Source organism: Balaenoptera borealis (genome assembly GCF_965194805.1).
Source record: "Balaenoptera borealis genome assembly, chromosome: 1".
In the NCBI taxonomy this organism is placed as follows: domain Eukaryota; kingdom Metazoa; phylum Chordata; class Mammalia; order Artiodactyla; family Balaenopteridae; genus Balaenoptera; species Balaenoptera borealis.
Window position 1 is genome coordinate 184189395 of NC_138860.1, and position 12318 is coordinate 184201712.

A 12318-nucleotide genomic window follows, 5' to 3' on the forward strand; every position below is an offset into this window, starting at 1 on the left:
CTGCTCCTTCATCTGCTGTGTGTTTTTCTGTCTTCTCATTTTGCTTAACTTACTGTGTTTGGGGTCTCCTTTTTGCAGGCTGCTGGTTTGTAGTTCCCATTGTTTTTGGTGTCTGTCCCCAGTGGCTAAGGTTGGTTCAGTGGGTTCTGTAGGCTTCCTGTTGGAGGGGACTAGTGCCTGTGTTGTGGTGGATGAAGTTGGATCTTGTCTTTCTGGTGGGCACATCCACGTCTGGTGGTGTATTTTGGGGTGTCTGTGGCCTTATTATGATTTTAGGCAGCCTCTCTGCTAATGGATGGGGCTGTGTTCCTGTCTTGCTACTTGTTTGGCATAGGGTGTCCAGCACTGTAGCTTGCTGGTCGTTGAGTGAAGCTGGGTCTTGATATTGAGATGGAGATCTCAGAGATTTTTGCCATTTGGTATTACGTGGAGCTGGGAGGTCTCTTGTGGACCAGTGGGAGCACCAAGAGCCTTTCATCCACACGGCTTTTGGGAGGTGTGACGTTTTCTGCCAGCGTTCAGTGGGTGTTCTGTAGGAGCAGTTCCACGTGTAGACGTATTTCTACTGTATCTTGATGAGGAATGCCGCGACGCGACGATGGCGTGACCAGAAGTGCTCTATAATTTTTAATGAGGTATAAAAACACTAAAACCATGTTACATGCCTGTATGATTTTAGTAGTTTGCTAAAAGAAATTTGTATAACTTCCCTGATCCAACTAGATTAATTCAGGAAGGACCATTACTCACCATGGGTCCAGAGGTTCAGCTTATCTGCAGTGTGGATGACCCCTTCCAGAACTGGGAGCCATGCCTTGTGCAGTAAAGCCCATTCCCCCTACACTGAAAAGTCAAGAACTGAGACTTATGGACCCACCAAGAGAAGCATGAGGACTGCTCACGTCCAGGGTCATGGCCTGAGCCAGAAGTGAGGGCCCTGCCAAGAGCTCTTCACTCCAGTGGCTCACTGACCACTGAGTATGTTCCTCTTTGTGTGTATTAACCCACTGAACAGCCACAGAAATAAGCAAGGAAGTAAGAGATGCCCCAGACTAAAGAACTGGCAGGAATGGTAAGATTAGAGATCATAGACAATTCAGAGCCATTTTTTTCTTCCATCAGTATCTGGAGATTCCTGCAGTATAAACTGAGAAATCAGGATAATACAGCAGGGAGGGCAGCAGTCAGTTTACACTGAGGGTCTCTTTATTTCTGACCATTCGTTTACAACCATCTACCCAGGGATAACTCCAACACGTGGGTCTCAAGACTCAATCCACCTCCAGAAATTTAGGTTCATATTTCTAACTCTATAAGACACATTTCCCCAAAAGGCCTATTACCTGTCAGAGTCAACTTTTCCCTCTGCATTCCTGCACCCTCCCTTAATCACTTTTTCTTCTCCCATTCACATTGAGCAGATGTCTGAAACCATGGTTCTGTTTTCCCTTCATGATGGAACTATGTCCTAGATATCAGTTTCCAAGTGCTCAGAAGAAAGCTTTTAGATGCACCCAAGTAGTTAGGGGTATTTCAGTGGTATATGATGGGCTGGGGATGATAGAATATGTTATCTCCACAGTGAAGACAGGGGCTGGAACTAACCCAGATGATCCTGGGATGTCCTAAGACTCTCAGAATCTCAAACAGTTCAGCCTGACACTGGGCAAATTTTCCCAGTTGGAGGATCCCCTGAGAGCTGTAACTCTCCTGAGGGACAGGATACAGCTCTTGACTTAAACTGGGCAGCCCGGAGGTGTGTCGCAGCAGCTTCTCCATGATGGCCATGGAGATGAGGTTTCCACGCAGACTGAAGAACATGAGCTGAGAGCAGCGGCTCAGGGATTGCAAGATGGCTTCGAGGTGAGAGTCTCTGATCCCACATTGCTCTAAATACAGTTCCTGGAGGGTGGCTGCAACTTTCTCCAACAGAACTGGGAGGAGCTCAGGACTAGAGTAGGTCAGGGTGACGCCACTCAGATCCAGGCCCTTTAGCTCACTGATGTTCGGACACTGGGACAGATGGCTCAAGTCTGAATCCGAAAGGAGGCAGTGAGTTATTGCAAGGTTGTCCAAGGGGGTCATCAGGCACCTGGGGAGAAACAGAGCAATTAGGTCTTAGAAACCGATGTGGAAGTTGGCCTCAAGTAGGGAGACAAGTGATTTGCCCAAGCCCAAGGTTAGTCTGATCATCTGATAATGATGAATGCCCAGTCTCATTTTAACCTGAGTCCTTTCACCTTCCTGTGTGACTGAGTCAAGTTGAAAGCTCTCTTTCCTCATTAGTCAAGCATACAAAAACTTACTACACTTCTTATGAGAATGAACGAAGATAATGGAGTACACTAGAACACACTCAGGGGAGAGCCTGACACCTTGTCTCAGTAAAGAGTGGGCATCACTGAATTTTAATAGTAAGATACATACATAAAATGCTTCCTACTCAGGTTTCCTTCAGCCCATGTTTGGCCCACAGGCATGCATATCTCAGGCCAGGTAAGCCTTCTGGGTGACGTGCATAGTGGACCAACCAGGGCAAGATCTCACAACATCAACTGAGGTTGCCAGTCTGCAAGAGCTCAGTTACATTCCTGCATCATCTGCAAACCATCTACCAATTTTTATTCTGCTTTAGGCTCCTGCTCTAGTATGATCATCTCCAGAATCTCTCATTATCCATATATTAATTACCTTATCAGGAGAAAAAAACAACCTTTTACAAACAGGGAATTTGAGACAGACTCATTGTGGTCACAACACTGGTGAGCACAGAGCTTCCATTTAGAAATGCTCAGGCCTGATGGAGTTTTCCCTCTTCAATGCCCCCTTCCCTTAGTTATTTTCCTAATTCATCTAAACCAAGATATCTCTTCCTAAAGAAGAAATCATATACCCACACCACTAGATCCTAACCCCTAGTCTATAGCTTCCTAGCAGGGTGTCCCTTTCTGGAGGCTCTATCCCAGTTTGGGCCCCTACCTTGATTTGGGTGGTTATGTGATACCACAGTTCAGGACAGAGAGAAGCAAAAGGGACAGTGCTTTTGACATTCTAGTGTTGTGTTCGCTGTTACCTGGCCAGTGGTTCACACTCACCTGAGTATCTGGTCCAGGCAGCCTTCAAGGTAGGAGGGAGATTCCAGATGGAGATCCCGGAGGCGGTGCAGCCTGAGGAACTGAGAGGTAATCTGGGCAAAGTGCTGCTGTTCCTGCTCCCCAGGTGCAGACAGGTGGATGTGGGAGAGAAGGAGTCTCTGCACATTACTCATCTGGCCCAGGAGAGGAGCAAACATGGCCAGGGTGGACAGATGCCAGGTGCAATTCACTTGCACCTCCTGGATACAGTCCAGCTGCACCATACTCAGGACCTTCCTAGTATTTTCCATGGGAAATGAAAGAATCCTCAGCTTCTTACAGCACAGGTGTATGGAAGCTTTTCTCTGCTCTACCCACCTGATGAGGTAGGTGAGGAATCCATCCAGGGTCCTTTCCTTGAGATGAAGTTCTATGAATACCTCCAAGGGAGCCACGGGCTGTTTTGTCCTTGACCTGTCCTCAGCCACTTGTGCCATCAGTGAGCTTGAACATCCATGGGCCCTGTCTCCAGACCACATTCTCCAGAAGTCCTGGCTGGTATTCCTTAAATCCAGCACCCGCAGTTTGCACCTCCTGTGGGAAAACAGCAGATTGGCAGCTATGGTTAAGATCCACACAAAATGAAAGCACAGTCTCAGAATTTAGGCAACACTCAGACTTCCCACCTGAGCTTTTACTTCACATCCCTGACATCACCTGCTGTCTTGCCCTCTTCTTCCCTCTCTGCCTCACATTCCTCCATCTCCTTTCCCCTTCCATCCTTCCTGGCTTTCTACACCTATTACCCTTACGCATCCCTGGCTGATACATGTACTTTCAGGCTCCCCTGCATCTTAGGCGCTCATACACTGCTGGAAGGCATTTCCCAAAATGAGCTCAGCAATGGCCAAGTCTCTGTGTTTCTTCATTGGCATCATCAGAAGCCTCTGTTCCATCCCTTGTCCATCCACTCTCCTGACTTCAGCTTTCTCTTCAGGGCTGCCCTAAACCTTACTAGACTACCTTGATCAGACTCACCTGGGATGATCTTTCTGTGCAAGCAGGATATCAAGCCCATCCAGCACTGCTTGTAAGGTTCCCAGATGAGGCATCTTCATCAGGCCCCCCAGAGGCAGGCGGACAAAGGGCCAGGCTTGCACCATGGCCTTCAGGGTCTCGCTGTATCTCCCATAGAAGGCCTCCATGAACAGTGGGGGGAGGAGCTCTGTGGGCAGATCCTTCAGAGCCGTGATGGCCGAGGCCTCATCCCTCAGCAAGCTCATTCCCGCCAGGTCCAGGAGTCTCAGGGGGTTCTGGACACTCATCGTGACTCTGCTCCTAAAGGAATCCTGTGGAAACTTGCAGGGAACAAGGAATCTTTCTCAGGTTAAGCATGATCACCCCTTACTCGGTCTCCCCACCCTTCAGAAGAACCAACTCAGAGCCAAAGTCACTGCTCTAGCAGTGGTGGAAGAGCCTCAGTTTAGCAGAATTCCACTCTGGGTTCAGTGGGCCCAAAGCCATAGCTCTGCCCCTATGGGCACCAGAACAAGCTTCTCACAAGTACCAAGGAGGAAGAAACCCAACCACTCGTCCATCCATTTCCATTCACTGCTTTGCTCAATTAGGTTGCACTGGAAAGTGGGTACAATGAGCCTGAAGGCTGACCCCAGTCTTTTTTGGGGAAAACTTTTCAGACCACCACTTAGGGCCCTAAAACTATGGGAATAGGAGCATCTTGTGGCCCAACACAGACTCCAATCTCAGTTTCCACAGTTAACTGCACTGGGAAAGATGAAGCAGATATGCCTAAAATGAATGCCGTTTGTGCAAACTAAATCTTTTTCTTTCTTTCTTTCTTTTTTTTTTTTTTAATCTTTTGGCCGCACCACAAGGCATAGGGATCTTAGTTCCCCAACCAGGGCTTGAACCCGTGCCCCCTGCATTGGGGGCGTGGAGTCTTAACCACTGGACCACCAGGGAAGTCCCTGTCCAAACTAAAGCTTTTTAATGTAAAACAGTAAAATTCCAAACAGATGTTTTCATTAAAAAATAAAATCTGGTTGGTTAAGATATTTTTAAATGATATAAACCAAAGTACAAATCAAGATGTTTGGGATTAAGGCAAAATTACACTTAGAGGCAGAATCAAAGCCTTACATTTGTACATCTGAAAAGAAAGAAAATCTTCCTGCCATCCATAGCTGCATGCCACCATTCAAAACCTGCTGACCGTACAAAAGATGAGAGTGTCTTTAGCTGAGGTCTGTCACTTACCAGCTCTGATGTGGCAGGGTGCTCAGACCTCAGCCGGGGTGGAGAACCCAGGCAGCGACTCCAGAGAAAGAAGTTTCTGCATCTCTTCTTTGGTGCCTGAGGCTTTTATAGACCTTTTAAATCACATCTTCCCCCTTTGCAACTACTACCATCCAATCAGAAAGCGATGCCTGATTAGATTCCAGACCGGCCATCATGTTAATCCTGATTGGATCTTTGCCTATAACCAGATGAATTGATTGAATCTGGTATTCATTCAGGAGGGAATAAATGGGGGGAGGGGATTCAAGGACTCAATCATTGATTCACTGCACAAACATTGATTGAGTTTTACTAATAGGGTCAGTTATAGCCATGGGTGTGAGACAGGGAAGAGATTATTGGTTCCTGACATTGGAAAGATAAAACAAAACTTGAAAGCATCATTGTTGGGGAATCTTTGGCCAGATCAACTTAATCAAAATGTCCCACAATTAAAGCGACTTCAAAAACACGGTGGGGTCATTCGCAAAGGAAACAACATAAACTCCTATCTGTATCAAGTTGTCACTTAGATTTTACATCAGAAACATAGCAGATTATGAGCCTATTCAGGGAGCAAGGGAAATGCAATTGGAGATGTCCATGGTCCCCTAAGCTAAAGTCAGGGCTGCTCTGAAAGAAGTCAGGTCAAAATCACAATAAGGAGTAAGGGTGGGGACTGAGCAGTGTGGAGTAGGTCATTCCTAAAGGCACCCTTTGAATGACCCAAACAGTGTGAAATATTTTTTTTTCTCTTGGGGAAGAGGGAGACTAAAAGACTTTTCTCTTGGTGGAGTTTAGAAATTAAAAAGGGAAACAAGTGTCATGTTTGGGGTGTTTCCTTCCAGAAAGATGAGATCAGCACAGCAAACTGGCATGAAAAGACTAAATCTGAGAATGTGAGCAGAGGGAGAGGCTGTGAACCCTGGGAATTCAGGCATTTCCGAGACTGAGAGCCACTGAGGGTGGGCACTGTGGGCTGTTTGGGAACTTGGACCCAGGGGGAGACATGAACATGGATAAATTGCACTAAACTCTGTCCTCATCGTGGCAGCTGCTACCAATAAACATTTTCTTTTAGGTTCTTCCCACAGAGGACGATCCCCGATGGCAATTAGCCACAGCCTTTGTCCAGGACCTTTGGCAGCTGAACCACTACCCCATTGGCTCCTGTCCAAGTATATTCTGATAATTACTATTTCCTCAAAATTAAGAAAGTTCAACACAAGTTCTGATCAAAGTGACACCATTAGGCACAGAAATAAAATTTTGTTCTTCTCATATTAAGCACTGTTCAAAAATACCAACACCTTTCCCTACAAAGTTCAGAAGCTATATTTGGTGTTTAATGATCTGCCATAGTCAAGGATGACTCCCACCTTGGGTTTCATCACATGGAGATTTTTTGCAGTTTCAGGATGCAAAGAAAGTGTGACCCTCCCTCCACCCCTAAGAGTTCTTCTTGCCTTCCTTTCCTCCATTCACTGTGATGTCCAAGTAATTCAATTATAAAACTGCCAAAGAAGGCTAGGAGTTTTGAAGAGTGTTCTCCACCTTGGTATCTTTCCGGAAGATTCCTTTCACCACATTTCTGCTATGGGTATAAATAGCCTTTGCATAAAATTGGGGTAAACTGGATTGCACTCAATAGACATTTTAACTCTCAGGCCACCAAACCCCTTTATTAATAAGCTGCAATAGAGTGAGATCAGTAACAATGATAATCATAAACCTCTCTGTTTATTGAACACAACGTGGTAAGCAATGGTGTCAGCACTTTTTATCCACTACCTCAATTAACCTTCACAGGAAATGAAATGTTCACTGCTCTTTTCCCATTTTTAGGCTGGTGGATTCAGGTGTGGGCTTGGGAGAGAAACCTGCCCACTTCCACACTGTGAATAATTGGTAGGTTCCCTCAGGTGAGGGGTTCAGAAGGCCCCCTGAGTTGTCAGACAACCTAAGTGGTAGGAAGGACTGACTGACAGACTTCAGGTTATGTCAGTGTAAATGGGCAAATAGCAGAGTCCAAGCCGGGGATGTCTCTATAGGATCACAGCTTCTGTGAGATCCAAGGAGCTATGAGGGGTCAAAGTGTTGGAATGTTCTAGAAAAAAGCCCAGACCTCTCCCTTCCCCCTGAGTAGAGTGTAACCTCCTCTGTCCACCTCCACTCAGGGCCTGTTTGCTCAGGGGACACACTGAGCATCGAGGAGGAGGGAACACAGGTGCATAGAGGTGCCGAACTTCCCACCCAGCTCTGGGCCCAGCGGGACTTCCAGGGTCAGGTGAGGAGCATGGATTTCGCATTTCTACCCTGTCCTGATTCCTTGTCTTCATGACCTCATTTGCAGTCCAGGTCAGAGCAGCTCTCTGAACCCATCAGGGGCACGCCCTGTCCTGCTTTTCCAGTCACAGGATCTCAAGTGAGATTCCAAAACATTGCTCCAGGGTCTTTGTTCAGGGGTTTAGAATGTTTCTGTGCATCCAATTCCCTTTCCAGCATGAACCAACTCAGCAGTCCTCTCTTTCTGCAGCCCACCAACATCACCTCTTCTAGAAACTGGAGCCTGGCTACAATGCTGGGACACCCTTCCACTGGGATCAACAGAAATCAAGGAATTCTGCTTTAATTCCTCTGAGTTATTTTGGAGTTTATGACTAACCCCAAGGCATAGAGTTCCCCACTGCTCCTCTGGATCCATTGAGACACCCAGGAATGCTGGGGGGAGGCCCCCTCCCAGGTTACAGAGGAGGATCTTGACTCTTCTGGTCTTCCTAGAGGTGATAGCTGATGGGAGGCCCTGGGGACCAGTCCCCTGCAGAGGCTCTCCCCTCCGTGGCTCTCTTGTTCCAGCTCTTGAGCTGACAAAGTTCTCCTCAAGCCCAGTAAGTATTTCTTCTCTTCCAACTCAGATCCCTTCTTGCCCTGAGATGTCTTGTCCTCTGTGCCTTTTTAAAAGTTCAGGTCTCTGTGTTGACCCTCCTTGCCCCCTCTAGTTCTCAACAGGCTCTGGTTCCACTCTAGATCCACTAATATCTTGCTATAAACAAGGAGCTGTTGCTCTTTACTCCTCATCAATAAAGGTTTGATGACAACATTACCCTGGGTCCAGGCAATTAATCCCGAGGGACAGGTTTGTAGAGACATGTTGGATGGGGAGGATATCTGGGACCCCCTCCAGGTGGCATTGGACCATAGGGACTGAAGGAAGGAAGAGGGAGAGGGCAGAGAATTTCCAGAGGAGCTGCTGCAGGGCCCAGAATGAGGGGGGAAAAGAGAAATGGCAGCTGAGCAGGAGACATGTCCTCTGGCACTCACAGGGCTGTGTCCCTTCAAGACTGGTGACTTGTGTCTGAGGCCATTGGGAGCACTGAGGGCCAGTGCTTGGGGCTGGGAGTTCCCAAGAGACTGGATTTGCTTGGCCTGACCTGCATTAGGCTCCAGTGGCTGCCCCCAACCCCAGCCCAAAGTCACAGGGTCTGGCCAATGGACAGTCTGGAGAGAGAGGGTAAATAGCATCCATTCTTGATGCAAAGGTGACGAGCAAGTTAGGTGGGAAGTGGAGGGTCCCCGTCTTGGTATTTAGGCCAAGGAAAGGGTTGCTCTTTGGAAATTTTGCCATTTAGTGTCCTCACTCAACACAGCCTCCATACTTTGAGAATTGTGCTTTTCAGGAGGAAATGAGAAAGAAGGAGGTCTGACACTGTGTCTTTGTCATCCAAGTGACACCAGATTGTCTACTTTGACCCGTAGAAAGGTCATGGGAAATAAAAGTCAAACCAGGATCCATTGCTTGCCCAGCACAAAGGAAGGAGGAGCGCAGGGACGACCTGCAGTGGCCTCACGGGAAAACTCCTCTAATGACCAGGGTTGAGGACAGCAGGAACCCATCGAGGTGGGGACTCTGTGGGCACCTTCACTAGGAAGTATCTAGCACACATGACACCCCCTGATACCCAACACCCAATATTGCCCCCTCACTCCTTTCTACTTGATCCATTTAAATGTACTTACTTATTCTTCATATAACTGAAAATTTTTACCCTTCTCCCCATACCCCCTGGCCGAGTGCCTGGCAACCACCATCCTATTCTCTGTTTCTGTGAAATTGTTCTTTTCTTTTTGGATTCTACATATAAAGATTGCATATAATAGTTGTCTTTTTCTCTCTGGCTTACTTCACTTAGCATAATGCCCTGCCGCTTCATCCATGTTTTCACAAATGGCAGGATTTCCTTCTTTTTATGGCTGAATAATATACCATTATGTACATGTACCACCTTTTCTTTATTCATTCATCCATCAAAGGACATTTAGGTGTTTCCATATTGTGACTATTGTGAATAATGCTGCAATAAACATGGGTGTTCAGTTATCTCTTCAAAAATCTAAGACACACACAGTGACTATAGCTAATAATATAATATTGTATACTTGAAATTGCTGAGAGTGGATCTTAAGCATTCTCACTACACACACAAAAAGAATTAACTATTAGATGATGGATGTCTTAATTATCCTGATCTTGGTAACCTTTTCACAATGTATATGTGCAATATATCACATCATCATCATTGTGCAATTTAAATATCTACGATTATATTTTTCAATCATTACTCAATTAGAAAAATGTATTTACTTAGTATCTAGAGTGTGCCAACTCTGGGTGTCGGGGAACCATCCAATGAATGTGACCCACTCTAACGTTAGGTCACATGTACAGACCTTACATTCTACTGAGGTAGACAAAAAACACATAAGCTGAAAAATAAATTTAATACAAGCAGAGCTGTACCTAGACCACAGTAGTGCAGGAGGGTGAAGGGATTAAAAACACCACCCCCCAAATGTGCCACATTGGTATGCACATTTTTGGAGCTATAGGCAATCAAGACACAGCCAATTGAAACAAAGAAAACCTTTTCCCTCTCTCTGCACTACCTAAAAGAATTTAGAAAGGGGGCCTGGCCAGAGAGAGAGTCATTACCAAGAGATAACTTTATCTGAATGACGTACCTGTATGGCTGGACAAACATCTAATTACCAAACACCTGCTCTTCTGTGAATCACCCTCTTCCCCTTTGAAGCCTGGGGACGCTCTCGCATTCTGTGTCCTGAGATCACACATAAGCCTCCATTGCTTGGCTTCTCCTGGGGTCTCACTGTGCATGTGGGACTCCCAAACATTCCCATTTAAACTTTTTTTTTTCTTGTGTGAATCTGTCTTACGTCAACTTGATTATTAGATCAGTTGAAGAAAGTAGAAGGTTAGAGGAATTATTCTTCCCCAACAATAATAAAAATGAATGTGCAACCTGAAACTACAACACAATCTTAATAATCAGTAGAAAAAATTATGATTATCCTCTGACCTTTAAAAAATTTAAGAACTCTCTTGCTGTGATTATAAATATACAGATAAATAAAAACTAGTAAACTACCATTGACCTAGCACACTGTAATTTAAGCTGTTGAGAATTGAAGTGTTTTATTTCCTTGTGAGAAACTTATCAAGAGTCGTGTGAGCAGTGACTGCCTTCTTCTCATAACTGATGACAGGGCGTCAGCATCTTTTCTATGTTTTGTAAATTGTCATCCTCCTTACTAAGTTTGTATCAGCCTCCCACATTTGACCCTTTGGACTTCCAATGTCATGAAATTCCCCGAGAGTTCTGTGAGTGTGAACTTTCTGACCAGTGTCACCTCGTCTGGGGCTTCTTCATTCTTTTCTTCACACGCTTTCCTCTTTCCTGCATCTCTGGGAGATACGGGGTGTAAGCCTGAGAGGAACAGAGGCCATGGGGAGAGGGGATCCCTTGACTGGTTCAAGGTCACACGTGGGAAAATGGAGGGAGAAGGGTCTGGATTTACCTGCATTTTATCCACATGAGGGGCCTCACCAGTGCAGGTTGGCTCCATCTGAAGGAGAACGGTCCTGGATCAGCAAGTCCCTGGAACAGCAGATGGGAAACATTCCTAACAGTATTAGTGTGGTGTACCTGATCAAAGCTGGTTTCTGTTTCCCGGTGGAAACTCACAGGACCGTGGGGATCAAGGACCAGATTGACCAGGGAGTTGGGAGGAGTTTGTTTCCTTGGGCTGGGAACCCAGGGGGTCGGGGCAAGGCTTGAGGCCACACCCTCTGGACTCCGGATCTCTGGAAGGGAGAGGATGAGACGCTGAGACCAGGACCCACACCAGGGCCTGCAGGGCAGGTGAGCCCTTTTCTTCTATCAGGTGCAGAGTCAGAGCCAGCTGGCTCTGGGGTCCTCACATATTCCTGTGTCCCTCCTCTAGAGAAGTCTCAGCTGCAGGACAGCTGCACCTGTCCCTGTGCAGGAGAGGGCCCCAGCACCCACCTGGGTGCAAAGTCCATAAGGGGACCAGAGGCATTTGGCAGTGGGTGGGGGAGTGCGGGAGAGGTTGTCTCCCCGGCGCTTTCCCCTCCCTTGAGTTCACGGCAGGTTTCCTTCCCTCCAAGTCCTCCTGGGATACTTGCACCTGGGAGTCAGGCCAGGGTCAGCCAAGGTCCAGTGTGGAGGAGAGCTCTACTTAATATTCTTTCATAACCTATATGGGAAAAGAATCTGAAGAAGAATAGATATATGCATATGTATAACTGAATCACTTTGCTGTACACCTGAAACTAACACAACATTGTAAATCAACCATACTCCAATATAAAATAAAAATTAAGTTACAGAAAAAGATGAACTGCATAGTAGTAAATTATATCCCAATAAAGAGTTTATATTTTTTAAATGAGACACTTCACATTACTTTAAAAAATTTTTTATCTATCTATCTATTTAGTTATTTATTTATAGTTTTGGAAAACATAACAGTTTTTGGTAAAAATGTGTTAATTATGTCATGGGTTGGTATTGTTATGCATAATTGAATTGATAAATGAGTTTTAAACATTTTCCCATTGTAACTAGCA

General features: G+C 46.0%; 1 protein-coding gene across 2 annotated transcripts in view; it reads right to left on the bottom strand.

The window, feature by feature from the left end:
* Positions 1-625: 625 nt before the first annotated feature.
* LOC309624104 (PRAME family member 8-like) overlaps positions 626-12318 on the bottom strand; it is a 62582-nt gene continuing 50889 nt past the window's right edge. Inside the window, exons 2-5 of one of the 2 annotated variants that reach the window (XM_082381788.1) lie at positions 5352-5379; positions 4113-4432; positions 3096-3668; positions 626-2092 (exon numbers count right to left, since the gene is read on the bottom strand). In XM_082381788.1, coding sequence (XP_082237914.1) covers positions 1534-2092; positions 3096-3668; positions 4113-4399 — 1419 coding nt within the window. In that variant the 5' untranslated portion in view covers positions 4400-4432; positions 5352-5379 and the 3' untranslated portion in view covers positions 626-1533. Of the gene's footprint in view, positions 2093-3095; positions 3669-4112; positions 4433-5351; positions 9218-12318 lie in introns of those variants that run through there. The other variant, XM_082381787.1, reaches the window with a different exon arrangement.